This window comes from Triturus cristatus, chromosome 4_1 (assembly GCF_964204655.1).
Source record: "Triturus cristatus chromosome 4_1, aTriCri1.1, whole genome shotgun sequence".
Taxonomy (NCBI): domain Eukaryota; kingdom Metazoa; phylum Chordata; class Amphibia; order Caudata; family Salamandridae; genus Triturus; species Triturus cristatus.
Genome location: NC_140585.1, coordinates 1,272,373,250 through 1,272,399,503, shown reverse-complemented (window position 1 = coordinate 1,272,399,503; position 26,254 = coordinate 1,272,373,250). Strand labels below are relative to the sequence as shown.

Genomic DNA, 26,254 nt, shown 5'->3' with positions numbered 1-26,254 from the left:
TTCATTAGCGATGCAAAGTTAGGCGTGCTTGGAACGGGCGCTAAGTATGCAAAATACGCGGTAGCGTGTCCTTGCTGATGAAGTGATAAAGTTATCGCCACTGTTCGCCCGAAAACGGACGCTAAAGCGGCGATAAGTTAATCGACATCCCTTGTTAATATGCCCCCAAATCCGTTCTGATACCTGCGTATGGCTGCTACTGGGTCAATTAAAACTAGTCTAAGTCATGGAAAGGTGCCTTACGTATACAAAAAACAAAAGGGTTCTTGCTGTTAAGTTACACGTTAGTAAAGCCTTACAAGTCTATCACCATCTATTCTAGTGCCTGAGAGTAGGCTGGAAGGTTTTCTATGGATGTTGGAAATATTCGCATAATCAAACTGACTACCCTGAATAAATTCAAATTATGTAACAGATAAAACACAGTTTATTCCTTAATTTGGGTCTTGCTTCGCATTTTGATTCTACTAACAGTGGGGAATAAGCCAAGTGTAAAGGAATATTGCCACAGCTGATGTTTCTAACTTGGTCATTACATCTGCAGGCTATATTGTTAGATAAAATGTGTTAAATGAATGTGAACTTCTGCACTGAGGAGCATTCTTTTGTGATTTGTTTCATACCCCAGTCAGTTTTCCAGTTTTTTAGCACGATTCCCTGTTCCATTAAGAGCATATGAATATATTTGACGGCTCTCATGAGTGCATCACACTCACCTATTTGAGACTGTGCCACTAATGTTGCTTTGCGGTCACACAGTGGAGAGAAGGGGAGTCCCAGATCAGCCTCTTTGTCACCCTGAAAAGAAATACAAATTGTAAATATAACTCGCAAAACCATTTCACCTTCCAATAACAGAGAGGTGCAATCATTTACTGGTATGGTAATCAAAACATACTTGGGGGCATATTAACAAGCACAGCGTTAAAATTATCGCCGCTTTAGCGGTAGAAAACTGCCGCTAAAGCGGCCATAATGGGCTTGATCATATGCCGCAGAGAATTCCCATAGTAGCCCATGTTGACACCAGAACAGGGGCTTCTATGGGAATTCTCTGCAGCATTTTATCAAGCCCATTATCGCCGCTTTTCAGCCGCTAAAGCGGCGATAATTTTAACGCCGTTTGTTGATAATATGCCCCTTGGTTGTTCATTTATGTGCCTGTAAATTATGTAGGTCTTCATTTACCACGTGCTGGAATATCAATGTGGTAATCACACCCCCAATTACCAATACGACTGATATTTATACTTCCTAAATGCAGGAACACCATGGTATTCTGACATCCACTCTAACCGGCTCCTGTGCAATGGTGAATTATTACAGGAGTTTACGTTTCAGCATCCTAGCTTTTAGCTGGTGAATTGTCCGGATGAGAAACAGTGGAGAGTGGTATCCCACATTATTTGTAACTTCGGATTCAGCTGACAACTCCTTGAGTGGCCGAATTATGAATAATTCTGAACTTGTAAAGAGGGTCTAAGTGGTTCGATCCACACCACTTGCATTCTGGTTACACTATTAGTAAGGTTCAGTATATACACAATCAATAGGCAATCGAAAAACGAGCGACATTGAAATCAAAATGTCTAAATAAATTAAATTTAACTATAAATGAGGATTGGTATGAAATGAGACAAACATATCGACCAAGTGTGAAGAGAATACAAATGGAAACAAATACAATCATCGTCAGAGTTAACCACTTTGGGGCATATTAGCAAGGAAGTGGCGGAGAGAGGCGTTAGCCTCCTTGGCTTAACGCCTTTCATCGCCACTTCGAAAGCGCCAGGCTGCACCATATGTGTGCTGCTTCATGCAGCACACGTGTAGGTTACAAAATAGCATTTTAAAAAAAGGTTAGTTTATGTACAGGAAGGGACACCTTCCTGTACATAAACAAACCTTGGCATTTAGCGTTTTCCATGCAGCACACATGGAAAAAGCAAAAACGAGGAGAAAGGAAGCATTTCTCCTCGTTTCCCAACCTTAAGACGAGAATTTTCCTGTTCTCAATTTCGGCGTTGCCACCTATTATTGCCTCTCTTGATAATAGGTTGCAGAATCTAAGTAAATGGGTGTTGCGGTGGAAAGCCCACCGCAACACCCACTGCACGTCCCTTTCACGCTAATTTTAGCGTGAAAGGGGCCCTATTACCAAGGCAGCGTTAAGCCACTTAACGTGGCTTTTAGCCACGTTATGTGGTTTAACGCTGCCTTGGTAATAGGGTGCTGACCATATCGCCACCACAACATTACAAAAAGTGACATTGTGGTGGCGATAGGAACTTTATAATATGCCCCTTTGTCTTTGGGAGTGAAAAGATTTTATCAAGCTATTGTAACAAGCTGTCCTAACATATAGAACCATAGACAGACACACAGATGTAGAACCAGCACACCACAGGCAGCAGAATCTTCCCCGCTTAAACAGGACAGTAACAACACAAGCATCAGCAGTGCGTGCTTCATCGCATTCACTCAAAAGGATGAGCCACGCAAAGCTGCAGTGCAAGCTTCTCTCACGCATGCTGGACCACTGCAACACATGCGGCAGCACGGCAGTGAATGGTCCTCCGCACCCATAGAAGCACAGTGTGTGCAGCAGCAGTACAAGCCTTCTTAAATAGGGAAACAGTGGCACATCCATCAATACGCATGTTTTCATTACAGTGTGCGAGACTCGTGTGTTGGTGGCATAACACAGGCCCCTGAAGCCCCCGAAGCCCCCGCAGTGCGGGGGGCCCCCAAACTCCAGGGGGACCCCCAGCACAGCACTCTGGCCATAGAGCTCCTGATTGAGCTCAGTGGGGACCCCTCCACGTACCTTGCAGGGAGGCCACCTCAAGTTTTGTACCCCAGTGTATATGTGTGAATGTGTGTGTATCTGAGAGAGAGGGTGCCTGGGGTTAAGGAAGGTGGATGTAAGACCCAGGCAGGGAATAGTGAAAGATAGCAGGTAACACTGTAAAGGAAAGGGGTGGGATATGTTAGGGGAAACATTGTTTAAGCGGTTATTAAGGTTTAGATAAACGACTCACTCTGGCAAATTTTAACAGGGGGAGGAGGGAAAGGCACTGTGCAGGCAGTGATTTTGACGAATGAAGGAGAAGCAACGATCCAACATTGAGTAGATCTGAGCATGTGTGAAACAGTGAGCACAAAATAAAGACACAAGAAGAATTGTGCAGAGAGTAAGCAACAACAACAAGGAAGAAAGGATGTTAATATTTATTCAGAGCAACACAAATGTTGAGCAAATCAAGATTCACTGAGCTTCAAATACTCCCTATCAATACTTTTCAGAGCCACCTCTCGTGTATCTTGTCAACATATACAAACCTGGAGGGGTAGGCACCTCCAAGGAGCTCCTTCAGCCATACAAATTCTGAAGCCCCTTTTACCTAAGGGAGAGGTGTGGTGCAGCGGCCAGGGTGGCTGACTCTGGAGCAAGGGACTCACAGCTCGATCCCCGGCAGTATCCCAGTTCAACACAGCACCATGCGAATCTGGGCAATAGCTCGCTTAATCTCTCCCTGACGGCCCCCAGCACCTTGAAACCCTTAGGGTTGATTAGTTTGCACTTTATAAATACCGTGTTATTACCCAAGACAACATTTGTGGCTACCTGCACCACTTAGCTCCCTTACCAGCTGGATGAGAGCTTCCCTACCTGACATTATGGGATCTTGGTGATGTTAGGGATAAGGTGCTTATAACCCCTTCTGAACACTTTCCAGAGTCCTTCGCAATTGGACAGTATCAACTTGGAGAGAAGATGCAGCAGGATGCTGGTGACCATCAGATCCCTTGCAGACTGGCGCTTCTGGGTCATCCAGGCCTTGGTCTCTCATTAATCATATAGTGGTATCCTTGAGATGGATGAAGGGAGCAGCGATCATTTGTCTCTCACAACACTCTGGTCCTTATATGCCTGTGTGAGCAGGCCTACCATCACTTTCTTGAAGTGCACCAGAGCTTTTGCCGGATCATGCGGGATGGGCATGGGTCCCCATTCATCTCTCGCAGACATCAATGGCTGTCCCACTTAATGGATGCCAGAGAATGCATCCATCTAACTTGCCCAAACCACCTTAACCACTACATTGTTAGGGTAAACTTTGCCTGTCTCTCATAACAGGTGTGCCAGATCTTGCAAGAAAAGTCGGTGGTCATATTTGTGGTAGTCCATTAGGTATTTTTCCCTCACTGCAAACAGCTGATCCTCTCTACAAGCGTTCCCTGCAACAGAGCGGCCGTGCTCTATTTCCAGAAGAAGCAGAACTTTCTAATATCCCACAGCCACTACCAGATTAATGCTATCATCATTGGTAATTGCATTTCCCAACCTCAAGGCTCCCAAAACATCTAAGGACACCACATATTACTGGGTTTGGTAACTGTTTAGAGGATATAATCATGTAGGGACTGCCTCAAATGCAACTGTGTTTAAAAAATGAAACTCAATTCAGCAACCGTTGTGCATGGTGCCTAGTCATTATCCTCTTTACCACTTCTTTAGTTCATCAAGCATAGCTACATTAGCTGTGAGGCAATTATCCAACATTCAGGACTTCATGATGCTCATTGAGCTGGGCTTCATCTCCTAAAAGTTTCAATTACACCTTTCTAAAAAATCAGCAAGATGATTCTCCAGACTAGCTCTGCTTGGAAAGTGATGGCTTCCTTTTAATCAGAATATTGGCTAGTATGCTACAATTCACTACAATAGTTACTAAGAAATATAAAACGCTTGCCAGGCCCTCTTAAAGGTCCGATTTTCTATACAGGTCTATGGGCCAAAGAAAGAATTTAACAATCCACCACAAAATCTCAGACAACAAATTACCTGTCATAACTACGTCACAATTTTAAAACCAATCGCTTATCCAACCTAACCTGAAAACCCAATCCTACCCATCCTTAGATATTGCCATATAACCACCCAGAGCCGACTTCTGTGCATAACTCCCTTCCCATCATTCACTCCGATGCTACTTCGTACCTTATCAAGGAGTCCTGGCACCCAAAGTATTGCCATTGGCCTATTGTGTATGTAGATGAGCAGTACTCATGGCAGAGACTTCCTAGCCTACTTCCCTTCCCCACCAATGGAAATATATACCTATCTCACAACATAAGGCTTTGTGCTCCCACCTCAAGCCTCATCCTTCGCACCCTTTCCTATAACCAAGACCACCAAACAACAAGTCTACTCCCAGTGCTCCACCCCTCCTCCCCCACATTCAACAAGTTTACCCACAAATGTGGCTCCTCGAATGCAATTCTTTATCCCACAAGATATTCCAAGACAGAAGAATGTCCTACATGAGATTGCCAGTATTATCCAACCACGGCCTGTGTAGACCTACTCCTAAAGGCACGTCAGAATTCCACAAACATAGATTCACTTCATCGTATATCGTATAGTCAGCCCAGGGAATTCCTATATCTCACACCTAATTTCCTCATAAAACTCAAATAGAAGATTCCAAATGTAAACTCCGGAAGAGAACCAGAGTCCCTCAGGAAAAATGTTTATAAAGTAATAAAAACAGACACATCCCAAAAGTTCTCTTGTTCTTTGTGAATTACACCAAGGAATCACAATAATCTTTCTCAATGACATTCAGCATCACACAAAACACTGAAATTGAAACATTGATGCTGTTGTAAAGAGGATCACCATAGTAACTAACTAACATCAATGCCAAAAGTATAGAGAACCACAATCTTTGCATTCATATATACCTCGCTCGGAGATACAAGACCAGACATCCCACCAAGTCCTCACATTCTCCCTAACCAAGGCAATGCAGAGTGACAGCATTTCCTCAGATAGTTTCGCCCACATCACAAAAACGTCCAACAAAGAAGGGGATAGCAACCCACTTGCAGCATAACTTAGAATGTGCTGCAATACACAACCCCTTAAGATGAATCTACAATGCAATAACAGAAATCTGGGCTGCAGCCACAGCTTACCTCACTTCACCATACAAGCTTACCTTCCAATGGGGCTATGAACTTTGCGTACAAATGGTCTCATAAACTCACAATCAATCCATTAACATAACCTTGACACGAGAGCTCGTAGCAGAAAATGTCGGCCATGTGTTCCATCACACAGATACATGGAGAAGACATAATTTAATTGCCATGCTGGACAATAGAATCCTTCCTGGTTTTAAAAATCAAACAAAAAGAGACTTAGAAGAATAGTTGGAATAGCACTAATCTATTCTACGAAGTTTATCGTCACGGTAATGCTTACCTCTATGGTATATGATTAATCCTAGAAGCTGTCACAGTTGTAAGATATCATCCTCAAAGTTATGAACCTTCCTTCTTCGAGGACATTCTTTACCTATCTCTACATCCTCAATCCATAGCACGCAAAATCCAATTTATGGGAAATCTCAAACTCTGGGTCAACCATCCTGACCCAAAACCAACTTCAGACCTCATTGAAAACCTAAGTAGTATAGGTTTAAAGTTTAAACAAAATTGTCAGTGGGCCAACTCACTCTGCAAGTCATGCTCTAGATGGGGGTTCACTTTTAATATGGAAACCCGAAGCCCTCTGGTGCAACTGCATATGTATTCAGATTGCACTTTAATTCTAGTTAGTCTCACAAACATTATCTGCTGCCACAAAGTGAGGCAGATCATAAGCCCACTTGATGTAGACATTAGAATGAGAACTGTGAAGAAGGTTTTATAGCCTTGTGCAACACTGTGAGAAGCAGATTGGACCCAGATATGCTGCTAACATCAGGGATGTCCTGAAAATGATGCACAACCTTTACTAGTGTATAGGTAAAGGTAAAATTGGATTAAACGTCTCACATTAGTGGTAACAGACACTTTAGCCACCAGCCTAAAATGGGAAACTGAAATTTAGATATCTTTTGTGCAAATAATTTTGCAGATGATAATCTACATTAAAAGAGACACAGAAGAGGGGATCTAAATGCCAATAAATGTGCAAAAAAGACTACCTTTTCAAATGCATCAGTGAGGCACCAAACTAAGCAGCAGATGCATTCAGTATCTATCAAAAACTGATCAATCCAGAATCCTTGAAGACAACCTACTGCACATTTTTACAGCATACTGAGGTATTTTTCAGGGTAGTTGTGTCCAAAATTGCTAACATTTAGGCCTCCATTACACCCAGTCTTGAACCATCACCATACCATACACTAATCTAGTCTTAATTCAGACTTTAATCTCATTCTTTAAGCAGATGGGTTTTGATTATGGGGGACACCTACCTAAAAATGGAGCCTGTAACTTGTAGGCCTAACCTTGTCCTATTGCCAGGTTAAGCAACTGTAACTTTTATTGTAGCAGATTTCACATGGGATTAACACTTCATTTTCTAAAGGATTTAATCCCATACAAATTAACCCCTGTCTGAAAACAAAAACGTCAGTGGATTGTTTCTTTAAGTATGAAATGTATAATCTAAAAGGTCATAAGTTAGTGATAGGACCTGTTAAGAAAGAATACTGTCAGTCTCTTCCCCTGAGACCTGAAAGGTTGAGGGTGTGTTTCTCAAGCTGAATAAATGTACATGGGAATATTCTGGAGTGTCTCTTTTTTCAGAAGATTTTAATTTACCATACAGATGACCTCAGAAGCTAATGACCATTTTTCAACCATTTTCAACCTGCCTTATTCAGCAAGCTAACAGAAAACAACTTTGCAAGTACATAACATCTTAGGACCAACCATATTGTACATGACCTAAAATAAAGCTTCAGACCCCTGGGGGGAATGGAAACTGTGCATTATAAACTAAAGGGCCAGGTTTTCTGGAGAAGCCTTACAAAGTATGTGTTCCTTCCTCGATACCAGAAAGCAACAAGTGTGTATGGAAATAGAATAACCCTCAAGAAGTAGAGAGTTAGCACAGTTAGACCAGAAGGGACTGGGTAGTTAAAATTTAGGACAACAAAATTTCCCTTGTGTGCCATGTATTAATAATTACCATAAGCAGTATACACTGAACCAAGTCTACTCAAGCAAATGAGTAATATCTGACAATTATAATATTTGGAAACAAATTTATTACATTAGATTCACGTAAACAAATTTTTATTTATGGCAATTATACATTTAAAATTAGTTACAAAATACAATTAAATAAGTTATCTAGACAAGCAATTCCTAGTATCTAGGTCTAAACTTATTATCAGAGCATAGATTTATATAAGATCTACCTACATGTATGTAAAGCATTTTACAAAAAACAATTCTTTAAAAACTTTGCAAATTCAATGTTACAGAGTTATGTTATGTTATGTTATGTTATATTAATTTATAAAGCGCACTGTTACCCGAAGGTGTCCTGGTGCTACAAGCAGTTTACCTGGAAGAGACAGCGTAAGAGAAAAACCCACCCAGAAGCAATGTCAGAACCTAGGCTGAAAACAGCCAAGTCTTCAGATTTTTTCTAAAGGTTAGAAGTTCCGTGGCAGACCTTAGAGAAGAGGGAAGTTCATTCCAGGCTTTGGTGGCTTTGAGCACAAAACTCTTTCCGCCCCAATTGGCCTTTTTTACCCTTGGGACGGCTGCCCGCTTAGGTTCCCTAGAACGCAGTGTTCTCCTAAGGACATACCACTGGAAGCGTTCTCTGAGGTCCAATGGCCCAGCTCCCTGTAGGGACTTATATATGATACAGAGGGCCTTAAAATGGATCTGTGGTTTCATAGGGAGCCAGTGCAGATCTCGTAGACCATTCCTGATTGACACGTACCTAGGAGTATCCGTAGGCAACCTTGCTGCCGCATTCTGTACCATCTGGAGTCTGTTAAGGTGTTTGTTATGGATTGTCAGATACAGACTGTTGCAGTAATCCAGACGGGACAGAACTTTCATTTGTTAGGAAGGGTTTGATTTTTTTCAGAGTCCTTAGAATGAAAAAACATGTAGACACCACTCTACTAACCTGGTCCCTGAATGAATGCGTGTTATCTACAATCACACCCAGGTTTTTTACTTTAGGTGCTGGAGGGGGAGGGAGGCCCATCTCACTGGGCCAACAGGCCGGGGTCCAGAGGTTAGAGTTGTTCCCGAATATGATCACCTCAGTCTTGCCTGCGTTTAGCTTCAGGCAATTAGCGGCCATCCAGCCAGTAATGGCAGCCATACAATCCTGGCAGCTGGAGGCTTTTGCCGCTTCATTGCCTTTATGTAGAGATAACACTATCTGTGCATCGTCGGCATAGGAGGTTAAAAGTAGGCCGAATGATCGTATAAGGGCCGCCAGAGGTTTCACATAAATATTAAAAAGTGTGGGGCTAAGGGAGGATCCCTGTGGAACTCCGCAGGGAAGTACAAATGGCTCAGAATTATCCTCTCTCAGATCCACTGTTTGTATTCTGTTTGTCAAGAAGGATTTTAGTAGGTTCAAGGCTGAGCCCTGTACCCCGGCCTTCGATAAACGTCCCAACAACACCTCATGGTGTACCGTATCGAAGGCCGCTGACAAATCCAGCATGATAAGAATGGCTGAACCTCCCTGGTCAACGGTCTCCCGGACCTCTTCCGTTGCTTTTATCAAGGCTGATTCCGTGCTATGGCCAGCACGGAACCCATACTGTGAGCAGTCCAGTAAATTGTTTGTCTCCAGGAACAGGCTTAATTGCGTATTCATGGCCTTCTCCATAATTTTAGCCGGAAAAGGGAGGCGGGAGATAGGCCTATAGTTATTGGGGTCTTTTGGTTCTAGATTGTTTTTTTTTATAAGAGGTAAGATGGAAGCTGTTTTCCAAGATATAGGGTATTGGCCTGTCTCCATTATCAGGTCAAGTAACGGGGTGAGGGTATTAGTGATGATTTCCGGAGACATTTTAATTATTGTGACTGGACAAGGATCCTTAGGAGAGCCGGATCTGCAACCCGTCAGCAGATTGGCCACCTCATGGTTAGCCAAAGGGCTAAAGTTATTAAATGTGGGGGTATTGTTGGTAGACATAGTCTCAGGACCCCCCTCACTGGGAGCTCCCTGTTGATTATTAAAGGATGAAAAAATAACTTCCACTTTGTTTAAAAAGAAAGAAGCTAAGCTGTTGCAAAATTCAGTATTGCTGTGCAGGATGGGCTTGGGGGGGTCAAAAGCTTAGTAACGGTTCTGAAAAGTTCCTTAGCAGAGGATTTGGCTTCCGTAATCTTATCAGAAAAGTATGCCTTTTTTTCTTTCTGCAGTGTTCTTTTGTAGGCTGAAAGGCCAGATCTGTAGTGTTCACTATTTGTTGGTTTGTAACCATTTCTCCAGGCGTGCTCCAATCTTTTGCATTCTGATTTAAGCACCTGGAGGTTATGAGAGAACCAAGGTGCAGAGGGTGACATATGTCTAGGGAGACACCATTTGACCGGGGCCAATTTATGACAGGCGGTGTTGATCCAATCCTCATAGGCTGCTGTTGCTTCCTCTATATTTGGTGGCAGATCGGGGACTGAATCGGTCAAGGCTTTATCCAAATTGGACGAGTTGATGTTTTTCCACATCCGGATAGCTATCTTTTCCCTGGGCTTAGAGTGAGATAGTATGGTGGGGGAACGATCAATTGCAAAAATAATGGCAGAATGATCAGTCCAAGGAAGTGGCAGGATGTCCAAGATGGAGAGTCTGGAGAAATTTGTGAAGATCGCATCTAGGGTGTGGCCAGCCTTGTGTGTGGGGCCAGCTACCTGTTGCAGGAGGTCCCCGCCGCCCATGATTTCTGCCAGCCTGGCAGTGTCAGGATCGGTGGAATCCTCTAGGTGAAAATTAAAATCACCTAACATAGTGAAAGATTATTTTATCATCATTATCATCGAAAAAATGTCATCGCAGCGTTGCAGCCGATCGTTTATTATGTCTCTGCCGTTTTTCAGGACTTATTCAATATACACAGAATTTTCTTAAAATATGTTAAAAACCAGACCAAAAGATCTAGAAATAAAAGAAGATAAAAATCATTATAGACATTTCGTAAACATTTCCTGGGTTGGTTCAGTACAAACTCTCAATGATATAAACTGTCTAGTGGATTGGATTAACCATAATTGTGACAATTCGGTCAGGTTATATCGTATCATTTAACCTTAGAAAACCTTGACTAGTGTATATATTTGTGTTAATTGATATAAAAGGGGAATCCCACCCAAAAAAACCGAAGCAAAAACACTTCCGGAAAATGCACTTTATTCGTATTACGATGCACGTATGTTAAAGGATAGTGTATTCAATTTATATCCTTTATATTAATAGCATCCTGTAAGTAATAATAAAAACATTATTTATATTATCTTCCAGTAGTGCCATCATAGTTATTAGACGCCCGTTTGTGTAACTTACTTATAAAGGGGGCGATACCGTTTCACAATGTCTGCAGAGCCCCTCAGGGCCTGTTCATCTGTTTAAAGGGGTGTATACCTATAGAGAAATCCATATGGAGCAGTATTATTTGCAGTATTATTTATCTGGTCTTCTATGTGAGTTATAGGTGTTTTGCTATTATTCACACTTACCCTCGAGAGATCAGTTATTTCCTAATTGGTTTGTAGCAACAGTGGTATTTATTCCAATCCTTTATATCACACCTGGCTATTCGAGGCCAGTTTACTTTCATTTAATCAGATCCACAGACTATAAGTTAACTCAGATATTTTCATGTGCACCTTCGAAAATGGAAAGGTAACCATGTACATTGTGCACATGAAAATATTTGAGTATTGCTATTCATTGTTAGTCTGCAGACATGCAGTGGTAGGCCGCATGTTCTTTTTTTTAAAATGTCATTCATTTTTTAAAGCAATACAACATGTACCACAATAAGAATGAGACATCAAACATACAATCACCCTCCTCCCCGTACTTGCCATATCCAGAAATGGAATAGAAGCATGACATTTGCATAAGCGCACTAGCAGTGAAAACATACCACATTCCATGGATGTGTTATATTATTGGCCTCCTGCCCACTCCATTGTCTAAGACTCGTCTGGGTGTGCCAACAAATATGCTGTTAGAGGCCCCAGATATCTCTGGGTCTCGAAGGTCTCAGCAGTTCTGCATTGAGCCCCAATTGGGATCTACAGTAGGTCATATCTTTTAGCCAGTTCTTCTTGGTAGGTTTATCTCTGCTGTCCCAGTGGAGGGACACCCTTCACTTTGCCAGCAGCAGGGCCACAGACACAAATCGCCGTTTGGAAGGTCGGAGTTCCCTGACCAGTCCTAGCACACATGTTACAGGGTCACAGGCTATTTGTTAGGACATCATATCAGTTAGAGTCTTACTGACTTAAGTCCAGTATTGCATTATGGCTGTACACTGTCAAGCCAGGTGTAAAAGATCTGCCTCCATTTCCCCACACAGTACACAGTTGGTATCTGCCTGCAACTCAGACTTGCAAAGTTTGACAAGTGTATAATACATTTGATGCAGAAATTTAAAGTGTATTATACGTAGATTACAATTAGAAATGTGTGTGTGTAATTGCGCACAGCAGAATTTCCAATCTGGCCCGTCTAAAGAACCTTGGTGTGTGGATTGACAGTGGTCTTGCCTTTGACACTCAATCAAAAGTTGTGGCGGGGATCTGCTTCGGGCTCCTGCGAGGTTTAAAACCTCTCCTGGGTTTCTTCCCTCCCAAAGTGTGTCAAACCATTGTCCAGGTGATGATTTTATCGAGGCTGGACTATGGTAATTCTCTCTATCTTGGCGCCAATAAGTCTAGTATTGGGCGCCTGCAGAGAATACAGAATGCAGCAGCACGCATTCTCGTAGCACTCCCGAAATTCTGTTCTGTATCTCATGTTCTACCTAAATTACATTGGCTGCCAGTCGAGAAACGAATCCAGTTTAAAACACTCTGCGTATCTCACAGAATCCTGACTAACCAAGCACCTTTGGGGCTGGCTAATTTGCTAGCTTTCTATGCGCCGCGGCGCACTTTAAGGTCTGCCGATAAAGGCCTGGTCTGTATTCCTCGAGTTTTAAGAGCTAGAGCGGGAGGTCGCTCTTTTCGTAGTCTTGCGGCGAAACTATGGAATTCGCTCCCAGTCTCTATTAGAGGGATCCAGAATCATCTTGCATTCCGTAAAGCCATAAAGACCTGGCTCGTCCCGGCGTAACTTCTTCCCTCCACGCTCACTCTCACTGTCTTTGGTGGCGCTGGGAAGCCCCGTCACTGGAGCAGCCATGCACATTACAAATCCGACTATTATTATTATTATTTGGGTCCACCCAGCATGGCATTCCAGCACTCTTGCACCTTGTCAGTAGTCTCCAGCTTATCTGTTTGCGCTGCATTACATAGTTTAGAGACTCATTTACTATTTATTGTAGTAGTGAGCAGAACCTCCAAGGTGGTGAGAGTAGGAGGCTCTGCTGGGAATTAAGGGTATAGGGCGGGCAAAGCCTCTCTGAGTTGGTAGTGTACATACGTTAAGGGTGGAGCACCCCTATGAGCGCTTATACAGTCTTCAAAGGCCACAAAGGTACCGTTGGGATAGGCCTCCCCTATAGTCTTTAGACCCACCTGAGGGAGTACTTTAAGCGCAGTGTTCTCCTGCTAAACCGAAATTGCAGGATGGCACTGCAAGGGCAGCGCCGAGGCATATAATGGTAGGCTCCCCGCCCTTCTCCCCAGCATCCACCAGGCCACCCTTGTGGAAAGCAGTGTGTTAATTTCTGTGCCTGGGATTCCTTCCCGTTTGTGTGGTAGGACAGGCGGGAGCGGGATGGGGTGAGCATCATCATGTTCCACCGCAAGGTGTGGGAGGTAATTATGTGCTATATACCAGTATTGGGCGAAGTGAGTCTGCATGCATAAGAAATATAGATAGAAGGCAAGTGCTTTAAACCCCCCTCTATCATATCGTAATGTAAGTATATCCCAACTGAATCTAAGCCGCATTCCTTCCCATACCAGTGCAAGCAAAAGTGATCTAAGTTTCTGGAAATTATATAAAGGCAACACAATAGGTATGTTTATGAGTAAGTACATAAATGTGAGCAAAATCACCATTTCGAAGACTGCTATCCTATCCACCAGTGATAATAGCAATTTCAACCATCTAGCTACCTGATCGTCCAGCTTCAAACCGGCTCAGTCATAATAAGTTCGAATCACCAATTCAGGATCTCTCTGTATCTACACTCCTAAGTATTTAACTGGATCTGTGTCACACACCAGCGGGAATTCAAGGGAGCTCTGTTGGGTTGAGCGGAAATATAACTTATTTCAACCAGTTGATACATAGGCCAGAGTAATGTTCAAATCAAACAATTTCTAGAATCACTGGAGATAAGTGTACCGAAGGGTTTCTGACATATACCATATCGTCTGCATAGAGGGAGATGCTAAAAGACCATAGACGAAACTGCAGAACGGCCGCTGCGTAGCTTTGTTGAATGACACAGGCCAGCGGTTCCAGTATTATAGCAAATGGGAGTGGTGAAAGGAGGCAGCCCTGGCATGTCTCTGCCCATGGAGAACCCATTGGATGTGTGTCCATTTACACTTACCCTGTCCACTGGGTCCGTATACATTAGGCGAATCCAGCGGAGAAACGCCTCTGGAATGCCATGCAGGCCATGATAGTAAACATATACTCCCGTGCACTAGAATCAAAGGCCTTGGTGGCGTTCAATGGGACTGCCGCTGACTGTATGAAAAGGGTCTAGTTGGTGTAATAGGGCAAATATGGTGGGCACATTATGCGCCATGGAGCGAGATGGTATAAAGCCAGATTTTTGATATGCCTCTTCCTACATGGCATGTAAGTGAGGTCCAAGGAGTTTGACAATCTTTTATAATTCTCCCATTAGACCGTCTAGCCCTAGGGCTTTGCCATTTGGCAGGGCTTGTATCACCTCCTTGATATCCTTCATTGTGATGGGCTGCATGTGATATTTTTGCTGTGTCTGGGACAACCATGCCAGTGCTACATCTTTGAGGTAGAGAATAATATCAGCTAGCATAGCGGAGACGCAGGTGCTGTACAGGCTAGTGTAGAAATTCTTAAATACTGTAAGGATAGAAGGGGTATTGAAGTGTTCATGCACATCTTTACCCACTATTTTTACTATATGTTCCATGCATTGTGGTGTCCTCAGCTTTTCAGCCAGATTAGGGCCAGGTCTACCACTCTCACTATTGGCACATGCTACATGGTGTTTGGAGAGTAACTTCGACTCTTGCGCTGCTAGGTCATGGAATTCTGTTAGGTGCTACTGGATCGCTGCTACAGTAGTCTGGTTTGCCCAACACTCGCAGTCACACTCATGGGATTTTAATGGGTTCTCTGTTGCCTGAGTGCTCATACAGTTCTCCCTAATTGTAACCTTGAATGCCTCCAATAAGGTATTCTTTCCCATCATAGTCCTCTCAATTTTTGCAATAATTTTTCGACAATTGCCGTTCATATCTTCACTTTAAATACAGCATCTTGTAATGCCATCACACGGAACTGCCATCTGAACTGGGCAGGAGTGATGTTGGGTAGTGTTAAGCACAGCAGCATTGGTGAATGTTCGTATAGCATTTTACGCATGTGTTTGACCTCATCCACCCACGGACACACCTCCCTGGAGATCAACCAGTAATCTAACCTAGACCATGTCCAGTGCATCGAGGATACAAATGTGCCCACTTTTGTTATTGGGTGCCTTACGCGCCAGGCATCAACCAGGCTATAGTCTTCTCATATAATGCTTGCCGATTGTTTGCCATGCAAGTCAGACAGCACAGACCTGTCAATCGTAGGGTCCAAATATGTGTTTAAGTCCCCTTCCCACAAAATATTGGCAGACAACAGGATGTGTATGTGTTGCCACACTGATGTGAAGAAATCAGGGTTATCTACATTGTAGGTGTTGACCACCGTAAGCTGGGTGCAGTAGAGACACCCCTGAACAATCACCAATCGGCTCTGCTCAACTACCAGGGAGTGCATCCCTCCTCACAGGTGAGCCCGATGCCCTGTAGGAGCTGAGCACATCGCTCCTCTCCATTCATCCTTCCACGACTTCCGGGATGAGATGGCCGTGACAGCCGCAGCAGCTTGCAGCGAGATGAGGCTCCTGCGAAAGGGAGCGATATCGACGTTCAGGAAGGTGTTCAGAGGAGAGACTTTGAATGCAGGAGTGAAGCGGTTTCAGTCAGCTAAGGGCACACAGTCAATTACGAGGAAATGCCTTAGACATCACGTCGTGTGTTGAGCATTGCCCGGGTCGGAGTTTCCTCCAGCTTCCTCCAGTTTGGAAAGGTTTTACTGGCGTGTGAGGCATGTGATGGCGTGGTGGCTCTGAGGCTTCAGCAGCAGCGGTACCTTTCTATCCTACTCCCTTCAGAGTATAGCTACATGGTGAGATACCACTGCCAAGGCTGAGGTCAGAGGCTTCCTGAGGTCGTCAGGGGTCGTGAGGAGGATCCAGCTTTCAGTTGCCTATCAGCTAAGAGAGCTAGGACGACGAGGGCGAAGTGTGGAAATGAGGATATCAACGGGCTCCCAGGCGTTACACTGCACAGTGCCACCAAGTTTGTGAGGCACAGTAGGACTTTTTTTTTTAGAGCTGTTTTCCTACATTAACTTTAAAGTGCACAAATGCATGCTGGAACCTTCTTGGCAGATTGGTAGTACTCACATAATCCCGCTCTTACGCTACTTCTTTAGTGGCAGCTTGACCGCAAAAGGGTCTATGAGGTGTTTTATATGTTTTCTGCGGACAGTGTAAAGAAATAACTGCACAAGTTAAGTTAGTTAAGTTAATTAAGTTAATTAAGGGCTTGGTTGGAGAGCTTTGCGTCAAATGGTTCTGAGAGGGATAACAGCTCGAGCAGTCGCTTCATCTGCAGCCCCCCCCCCCCTGTTTCACCATCATCAGCACAGAAAACTAGACGCCAAACAGCGCAGGCTCGTATTTTGGCAGCCAGGAGAGAAAGAACTGCTCAGAAAATCAGGGGAGATATAAACTGTACGAACTCGCAGGTGGCTCTCTTGTCTCAGAAGTTCTCCTCTAGGCTCTCTGACTCCCCTGAAACATCCTCAGCCTTGCTGGAGCTCTCGCCAGAAGTGAGATCCGAGGGCAAAAGCAGAGTCACAGGGATAAGAGGGTCCGATATACTGAGTATTGAGAGCCCAGAAGTGATTAATATTCCTAATCCTCCTAAGGAGTACCTGGTATTCTCTATTAATCGAAAATTTAATCAGATGGCTACCCCGGCCAACACAGTGGACAAGTGGATAGAGGACAAGATACTTCCTGTAGAAGCTGTCCCTGTAATGCAAGAGAAAGGTGTGGATGCCACTATGGGAATTAGGGCCCCTTTAGGAAAAGAAGGAGAAATCTCTTGTGAGGAAAAAAGTTCAGAATATCAAGGTCAACCAAGGCAGACGACAGCGATGGCACAAGGGGGAATGATGGAGATAACAAGACGCAATTCCAGGACAAGCGAGGACCAGGGGTTTTTATCCCCTTCACCACAACATGGCTCACCAGGGCCAGAAATAGGGTCAGAAGCGAGGGATTTGACTTCTCTGCAGAGAACGGATAATAGCAACACCAATACTGGAGGAGGTACCCTTGATACTGGCTTTGCCGTGACTCAATCCTCAGTCGTCCCGTTAGATCAGATGCGGCAGCTCTTTGAGACCATTCTGGGAGAGATCCGAGAATGTAAGACCTTTCAAGCCCAAGAGCTCTCTCTACTGCACCAACGCTTAGATAAATTTGAAACTATGGTACAGCAAATACCTGAGAGATTTAAAGAGCTGGAACAACGGGTTTCTGATATTGAAGATCGATTGGCAGTATGTGATTCTGACATCATTTCTCTCCAGAAGAAGCTCCATGCCTCTCAGAATAAGATTGATGAAATGGAGAATTATGGAAGGTGCTCAAATCTGCGCTTCACATGAATCCCAGAAGATAGTGAACGTATTGACAGACAATCCAACCCAGTGGCTTATATGGAGTCATTAATCAGAGATCATCTGCTCAAGAAAGGACCTGAAGACCTTACAATAGTGAGAGCCCATAGAGTTCCTTCCCACAAAATTCCAGGGGCTAAATTTCCCAGGACAATAATTGTGAACTTTTCAGATTATCGTATTAGAGAGGCAGTACTAACAAAAGCAATTCAGAAGAGAGAGATTGTCCTACCCAATGGATGCTGAGTACGAGTGTCCTCTGACATGTCGGCAGCAGCAGCAAGAAGACGGAAGGACTTTGTTGGGATGCTGAGCCAATTTAAGAGTGCAGGAGCCCAGGCTTCGATTGCGCAGCAAGTCCAAACTGAGAGTGCTATCGAAAGGAAGGTTCCATCTATGTGTTTCTCTAGAAGAAGCCCAAGATCTACTACAGAAGATTGCCCATGATAATTAATAAGAGACTTGGGTAGACTTAATTAAATTGTCAAAGAATTCCTTTTTTCCCCTTCCCCTTTTTTTTTTTTATCCTACTGTAAAAAATGGAGCAAAATGTTTTATTTTTCCTGCTTCTTGTATTTCCGGCACCTTGGCACTTTAAATAACTTTTGAAGGCTACCTTTTGTTGATAAGGCTTATTGCCTTTTTGCACTGCACTGCACTATCCTTTTGGGGGAGATGAGTCATAATGCACTTTTACAGAGCACTTTACAGGGTTTTCTCATTTTTTTTCTTTTTAATGTAGGACGGAGGCAGCAAAATTGTGGTCCTTGCATTAGGGAAATTGTAAATATGACAGCAAGCATAGCATAAGTTTACAGCTGATGCTTTCCTATATGGCACTTTGCATATTGCATATTTGCACTTTTTTGCATTGGCACTTTATAGAGTCATTTCCTATTCCTCTACATTCAACAAATTGCAATGGCATTTTCTTTTACATTTAGTATAGTAAGTTGATAACTGACATACTTTATATCTTGCACACTGCACTTTATCTTGTTCTTGGCACTATAAATGCTCAACCCCGAATATGTAAGGTTTACTGTAAGGTTGACTGATGCATAACGAGGTAGTAAATTGCACTAATGAAACATTGTACTTGCTGCACTAGACCATAATAAGCTTATAGTTGATGCCACTGAACATAATGCACATAATGCACATTGCACTTTACTTTCTATGGTACTGTGCTTTTGTACTAATGATTCTTGGATGCTGTACTGTATTTGTTTATTGGTATTTATATGTATTGAATTAATACACTATAGGTCTTGCAAGCAAGCGATATATTTCAAATATCCCGGGGGTATTCGATTTGAGCTTTCTTTTTTTCCCCAGAGGTGAAGAGGGGGAGGATGTGCTCCAGGGTGCTAAGACAAGGCACCTTGTTGTTAGAGGGAGGCTGTGGTAGTGAAAAAAGGGCAACCTCACTCCACAGATGATTCAGGGTGGGCAGAGGGGGAGGGGTAGCGGGGTGAAGCATTAAAAAAATGAGCGTAGGGTTAGAAGACAGACTAGGAATGTTGAGCAATTTGTTTAATTTTGGAGGCCAAGCTGTAATTGGCAGGGTTTTTGTCAACAAGGCGCTTCATTTGATTTTCCTGAAAGAATTGGTACAAATGGAAGAGAGTAAGAGGAGAGAATATGCTAGTCCAGGCTGTAAAGAGCCACGTAGGTCTAAGGGATGACACAAGTGTTTAAAGTAATTTCTTGTAATGTGAATGGCTTCTTGAACTCACAAAAAGAAGAGCTATGTTAAAGTGGTTTGAGGCTTTTTCACCCCAGATGAACTTTTTGCAGGAGACACATCTTAAATCAAACTCCCCCAACTTTACTCTCGCTTAAAAATATGCCCAAGCATACTTTGCCTCAGCCCAGGTGGCAGTGCGTGGAGTGGGTATTCTTTTGTCTTCGGATTTGAACTGGGAGGTGGGTAAGATGATTAGGGACAAGGGAGCTAGATGGTTGTGAATAGAGGTCGTAGTTAATGGTATAGCTGTCGTCCTGCTCAATTACTATGGTCCAATTGGCGACGAGTGTGCGCCCGTGGAATAGCTATATGAATTGCTGTTGGGTGTGCAGGGATATATAATTATGAGGGGAGATTTTAATCTAGTACAAGACTTACGTCTTGATACCTCCAATAAGGGGAAAAAGCAATTAAAACCTAAAACGGAGAGACTTTTAAAAATTATTAAAGAGGATCTCGCCTTACTGGACCCATGGAGGGTAGACCATCCAGGTACCGCTGAGTTCATGTGCTACTCAGCTAGATTTAAAACAGCATCCCGGCTGGATTTTTTTTTTATTAGTAATCGGTTCACAAGGGGAGACTCTTTGATTCTCTCTAATGCATTTTCAGATCATTCTTTAGTATCCTTAATTTTATACTTGCCTGCCCCTAGAAGAAAGAGTAATAGATGTCATTTTGACAAAGCACTGGTATCAGATCAAAAATGGATTGACGAAACCCCGGATTTTATAGGGTGGTTCTTTAAAGAGAATGTGAATACGGCGTCAGCGTTTATGGTATGGGAGACTTTTAAGGCTATGTTTAGGGGACGGGTGGTGGCATACAGTACTAATCTTTATAAGCTAAGAAAACTGAAGATCGCCGTACTCCAAGAAGCGGTGGAGTTGGTTAGGAGAGAACTTTCAGGGAGGTTAATTGGGGAGGAGAAAGGAGAAGCAATTCATCAGGAACTATTAAGAGCTAAGGAGGAGCTGAAAAGTTTTTTTTCTGCTTGAGGAAATTGCTGGAAGTAAAGATGCCCGTCAAAAGGCGTACGAGGAAAGCCAGCATATCGGGAAATTTTTAGCCTGGTCCACAAAAACGCAACAGAGTAAACAGTCCATCCCACAAATTAGAAATCCAAGTACTAGGTGTCTGGTAAATGATAAAGACAAAATCGCCGAAATTTTTATATCACATTTCAGCAAGATATATGAGGAAGTCCAGACAGTTGACCCTCAAGCTCTTGCGGATTATTTTACAACAGTCCACCTGCCTAAAGTTAGAGAGGAGGATTGTATGTTTTTGACTGAACCTATTACAATCACAAAACTAAGTGAAATCGTTATAAAAATGACAAATGGGAGGCGAGTGGTAATGATGGGATCCCCATTGAAGTATATAAACTGTTTTTAAACGAACTCACCCCTTTCTTAGTATCTTAGTATCACTGTACAACCAAGTTTTGGCTGGAACGGGAGTCCCAGACAGATTCAAAGAATCAGTGATGATTGCAATTCTAAAAAAAAGGTAAGGACCCTAAAGATCCAAGCTCCTATCGTCCAATAAGCCTACTAAATGTAGACTATAAGCTTCTTATGAAAACCTGGGCAAATAGAATTATGGGCTGTGCGCGCTACTTGGTTCATGCAGACCAAACAGGGTTTTTGCCAGGGAGATCTATGGCTGCTAATACCTTCTATCTGATTCAGGCTATTGATTATTTTTCTGCTACAAAGGAGGCTGCGGCCATCTTAATGATGAATGCAGAAAAAGCCTTTGATCTGGTGGATTGGCAGGCCCTCTTCTTTATTTTGGGGAAGTTCGGCTTTCCACACCAGCTGATCGAGATGCTGGAGAGAATTTATAGGGGAGCCATCGCAAAAATTATTATAAATTCAGAGGAGGCGGGAGGGGTAGTAATAAGGTGGGGTACTAGGCAGGGATGCCCCCTCTCCCCCTTTTGTTCTCACTTTTTATTGAACCATTAGCGATAAAAATTCACTCTAACATATTAATCCAAGTCCCCCATTAGAAATGGCCGAAATGAAGCTATTCGCTGATGATTTGATATTGTACCTGAATCCAGAAAAATCAAACATCCAGAGAGCATTGGATGAAATCCAGGCATTTACAGAATTAGGAGGATACAGGGTCAATCAGTCTAAATCGGAGCTTCTTTTATTTAATACACCAGGAATAGACAAAATAAAAAGTCTGTTAGATAAATGGGCATTATTGCCCTTGTCAATAATAGGTCGAGTCGCTCTGATAAAAATGTCTGTTCTTCCCCTGTTGTTATTTCCAATCTCATATTTTAATGAAGTCGATCAGATGTTTCGGGAGTTTATTTGGGCCAAGAAAAAATCTCGAACTAATTTATCTATTTTACAATTGGATGTAGAACAGGGAGGTCTTGCAGTACCTCACTTAGCCACTTATTACAAAGCTGCGTTACTTAACCTAACAACTCAGCTTTTGTCCCCTCTCTCAAAGTTTGATAATTTTTAAATTAATTATATGCTAAGGGAGAGTGCTATTAAATTACCAGCATTCTTGCGAATGACAAACTTACCAAAAAAACAAGATATAAGGTGGTGAATATATTATTATACCGCATTCAGCTATTCCATAAAAATTATAATAGTCCTTCATTCCATGCATACTCCTTTCTTTGTGATGGCGAGGTATTGGGGCCTCATACTCTCACAGAAAGGGGTACAGCCTTATATTTTGTTGGGCTTTTGTAAATTGGGTGATTTTTATAATGGTGCTTATCAGATGACGTGGAAGGCGTTTGTAACACAATTTGAAACACATAGCCGCGATCTCTGGCTAAGTTTTAGGCAGATTTCATGCTTCCTCCGGATTAACTTGGGAGGAATCAGTGAGAATAAAAGAGTAATTTTAAAAGCTGCTTTTGAATCAAACTTATTGGGCATTGGCAATTGGTACAAGGTACTACGCCAGGAGAAGAACAAGATCCTCATTGAACTAATGCTCCCAAAAATCGCTCAGGAAACTAACTGTAGGCTTAGTAGACAGGAATGGATACAAGTCTGTGAGCTTGGCCACAGGGCTTTGAGAGTGGCTAACTTTCAAAGAATGCCCTTCCTTTCTAGATGGGTGGCCTATTACACTCCCTCCAGGCTCCATAAATGCGCTACTGAATGACTGTTTTAGATGTAATCTGCCAGAGGCAGGGGACTGGACACATATATTTTTTACTTGTCTGAAATTACAATATTTTTGGGAAGAGGTTTTTGGGTTTATTAGTAGATGTGTTTCATTAGATATCCTTCCATCTGCATCGCTGGCGCTATTTGGCTTCTACTACGTACTTGATTAGCTCTCACTATACAAGCACTTTTTTGTGTCCCGTGCCATTGCAGTAGCCATATCTTTAATTTTGCAAAATTGGGGATCTCAGAAACTACCTATACTGACTCTTTGACTACAAAAGATGGAGAGGACTTACAAATTTGAGGAGGCCTATGCAAAGAGGATAGGGGCGGTGCAGAAATTGGCGAACATATGGAAGGGCTATGTCACAATTACACAAATAAATGATACTATGTGATTTAGTACTGTGGTATTTTTAGGCATAGAGTGTAACTATATAGGTTTTTAAGATTGGGGTCACACGTCATCATAGATTTTACATCTAGAATGCTGGTTTTATACATCATGTAAAATGGAGTATGAATTTATGTTTTCCTTTACCATGCATTTTAAATATTAGACTTAATATGCAATAGGTTTTACCTTTTCTGCCTCTTAGTATACTTTGTGGATCATATTTATTATGCTCTAGTGGATTATGAAATTTGTTAAACTTATTGTCTATTTATTATATGCGATTGGAGAGTCTGCAAATTTGTCTTTACTATGTCTGTTCCCTAAATTTTTTTTAAAAAGTACCAGGGAGTGTGTAACTGTGAAGGGTACCCCTCGCTTCACCAGTATCATATCAGTTGTTATATTGCCGAACAAAATCCTATTGTCTTGTCTGTGAGGCGCATCAGATGGGACCCTTGCAGGAGTGTAATCTGGATGTCATGTCTATCTAATAAGTTAAGGACTGGTTGGGTTTTGCGGGGTTTATTAAACTCACATATATTCCAGAATAGCAGATTTACCGTACCCCCTGATCTGGCCATCGTATGGACTTATATTTGATTTGAAAAAGGTATGATTCTCTAGGTAGCATGTGGTGCACATAATAGCAGGCAGTATGGGTGACATTAAGGTGATGTACTGACACAAGAACTATTAACCCTCCACACTCCCACTTCAGAATTTCAAACTTGCTAAAGACATTCCCAAGTTTGACAACAAACAACTGACATAACAAAACATACAAAATATGCACTACTAATACAAGTCTACTTATCAAATCCATCTGGGGTTCTCCCTAGTGGGGGGTTGCTAGGCTCCCAGTTCTCCTCTAGATGACCAGAGGTGGTCTGGGAGATCTGGATATTGCCATCTTATCCATCAGCTCATGTGGAGGAGTACAGCTGCCTGCATATAGGGTTAAAGCATGGCATTCCTAATCTCTTCCTTTTGCAGCTGTTTTTTTACAGGCAGTAACTCTCTGTGGGCGGTCTGGACTGCCACTGTAAAATCTGCATAAAATGCTATCTGGTTACCCTGATAACTGATGTCCTGCTTCTTACATGCCAACCTGAGTATCGGTTTGCTATTACAATAGTTCAATAACTTCCCTATGTTTGGGCGCAAAGGTGCTCCGAGAGGAGGCCGCACCATGAGAGACTGGTGAGCTCGCTCCACAACTAGCAGATGAGACAGGTTTTCAACGCCAAACACCATGGTCAGTATCGATTCCACGTAGGATTCCATCCTTCCCGTGTTAGTGAACTCAGGGACCCAAGTTATTTGCAGACTGTTCCAGCGTGAACGTGCCTCAAGATCCTAATTTTTTGCTTGGATCACAGCCAGAACCTTTTCCATGTTGAGGTATTTGGTGCTGACTGATTGTAGGTCGTCTTCCATTGTTGAAATCTTCTGTATTGCCGCAGTGAGCCACATTGATTGCTTGTCCAATTTGGCAGGCATCTGGTCCATACATAAATTTAGGGTGCCTATTTTCTCATCTATAGTTTGGAGGCTGGTTTGCATTGCCAGTAGCGTAGACTCCAATGTAGGACTACCCTGGGAGCCCGAAACCTGTTCATGATCAAGTTGGGCTTCCTGCATCCGCTTAGTGGACCTTCTAGTCTCGAAGTTTAGGCGAGTTTGGTTCCTTTCTGCTTTCCCCATGTACCTACGCAGAAACACCACCATGTGCTCCAGCTATTCTTTACATGGGGTGCTCACTTATGCTGCAGTTAAGTGGCATGTCTATATCAGTGAATATTGGCACTGTTGTTGCTGGAAAGAAGCCGGCAGAGCCAGCTGTCTCTCACAGTTGTCTCCTCTGTACCACATGCAGCAACATCATGTATATTCACGCCACCAGGACTCCACAGACCTACCAGCAGGGATGACAGCCACTCGAGCCAACTCGCACAGGATGTCTCATAAAACTTGTCCTGGTGTCCCCTCAGCTATAGTCTCTAGACCCCTGGGCCAGGTAACATCCCCAGGAGGGAAACAAACTCTATGAACTCATCTGCTTTGTCCAGTAAGGGGCTTGTGTGGTAGCACTCGAGCAACTGTTAAGTAGTTCCAGGGGTGGCAGGCTAGGGAGTGTTGAGGCGCCCAGTGCCGACCACCCTCACCATGTCACCAGCTCAATCCAGGCTCCTATGACAGTGTTCCTGCACAAGGGGTGGGAGCACGTCTTCTTTACCTGCCTTATTCCAGGGAACTAGCACTGCTGTGCAAACTCCCAAATCCCAGCAACTATTGCAGTGGTAATGAGGCGGCAGGAAGCACCTGAAGGATAGTGATACTCCGCCCGCTATGCCTCATAATGGGGCTCTGTCTTCAGCCCCAGAGACAGTTACAGGTGAGCGGCACCACTCAGCGCACTCTACTAGTAGTGTCATTCCCACAGAGGTGCCCTACACGGGGTCCAGCGACAGGCTTCCGTGCCACACAAGGTGGAGGAAGTAGTTGTGTGTTGGGTAGATCTGGTCAAAGGGGGGGTGATGGGGGCACCGCGCAATATCATAGCGGCCTCTCCACCCTAGGCCTGCGTGGCCCAGTGTTTTAGCAGCATCCCTACCGTTACTCATGCTGCAGTCTGCCCTGAGCTGAGCAGGTCTCCAATGTCCAAGCTGTGTACCGTAACCCACAGTGATACAGCACATGAATTTTGGCCCAGGTGCCCAGTGATCCGGGCCACCCTCTCAACTGCAGCAGTCTCATAACGTGCCTCAGAGCAAGACCCGCGGGGTCTTGGCAGCCAGATCGGCAGGGCCTCGCAGCTTCACAGTGTCTCCATCTTCAGCGCCAGGATTGCACATGCACCAATGACACCAGTGTTTTCGTCCCAGCCTCTGGCAGGCGCAATCTCCGCTTTGACCCTCTCGTGCTCAGTTCAGGGGTACGTGCCACCACTGGGAGTGTTCGTCCCTCTGGGGGGGTCCCCAGCTTGACCCACCTCGGTGTTCTCCTATACA

General features: G+C 43.4%; 1 protein-coding gene across 2 annotated transcripts in view; it reads right to left on the bottom strand.

Moving 5' to 3' along the window:
* Positions 1–26,254, bottom strand: part of PDE1B (phosphodiesterase 1B) — a 1,345,653-nt gene that overhangs the window by 47,676 nt on the left and 1,271,723 nt on the right. For both annotated transcript variants that reach the window (XM_085654771.1, XM_085654770.1), the window contains one exon: positions 717–798. In XM_085654771.1, coding sequence (XP_085510897.1) covers positions 717–798 — 82 coding nt within the window. The remainder of the gene's footprint in view (positions 1–716; positions 799–26,254) is intronic.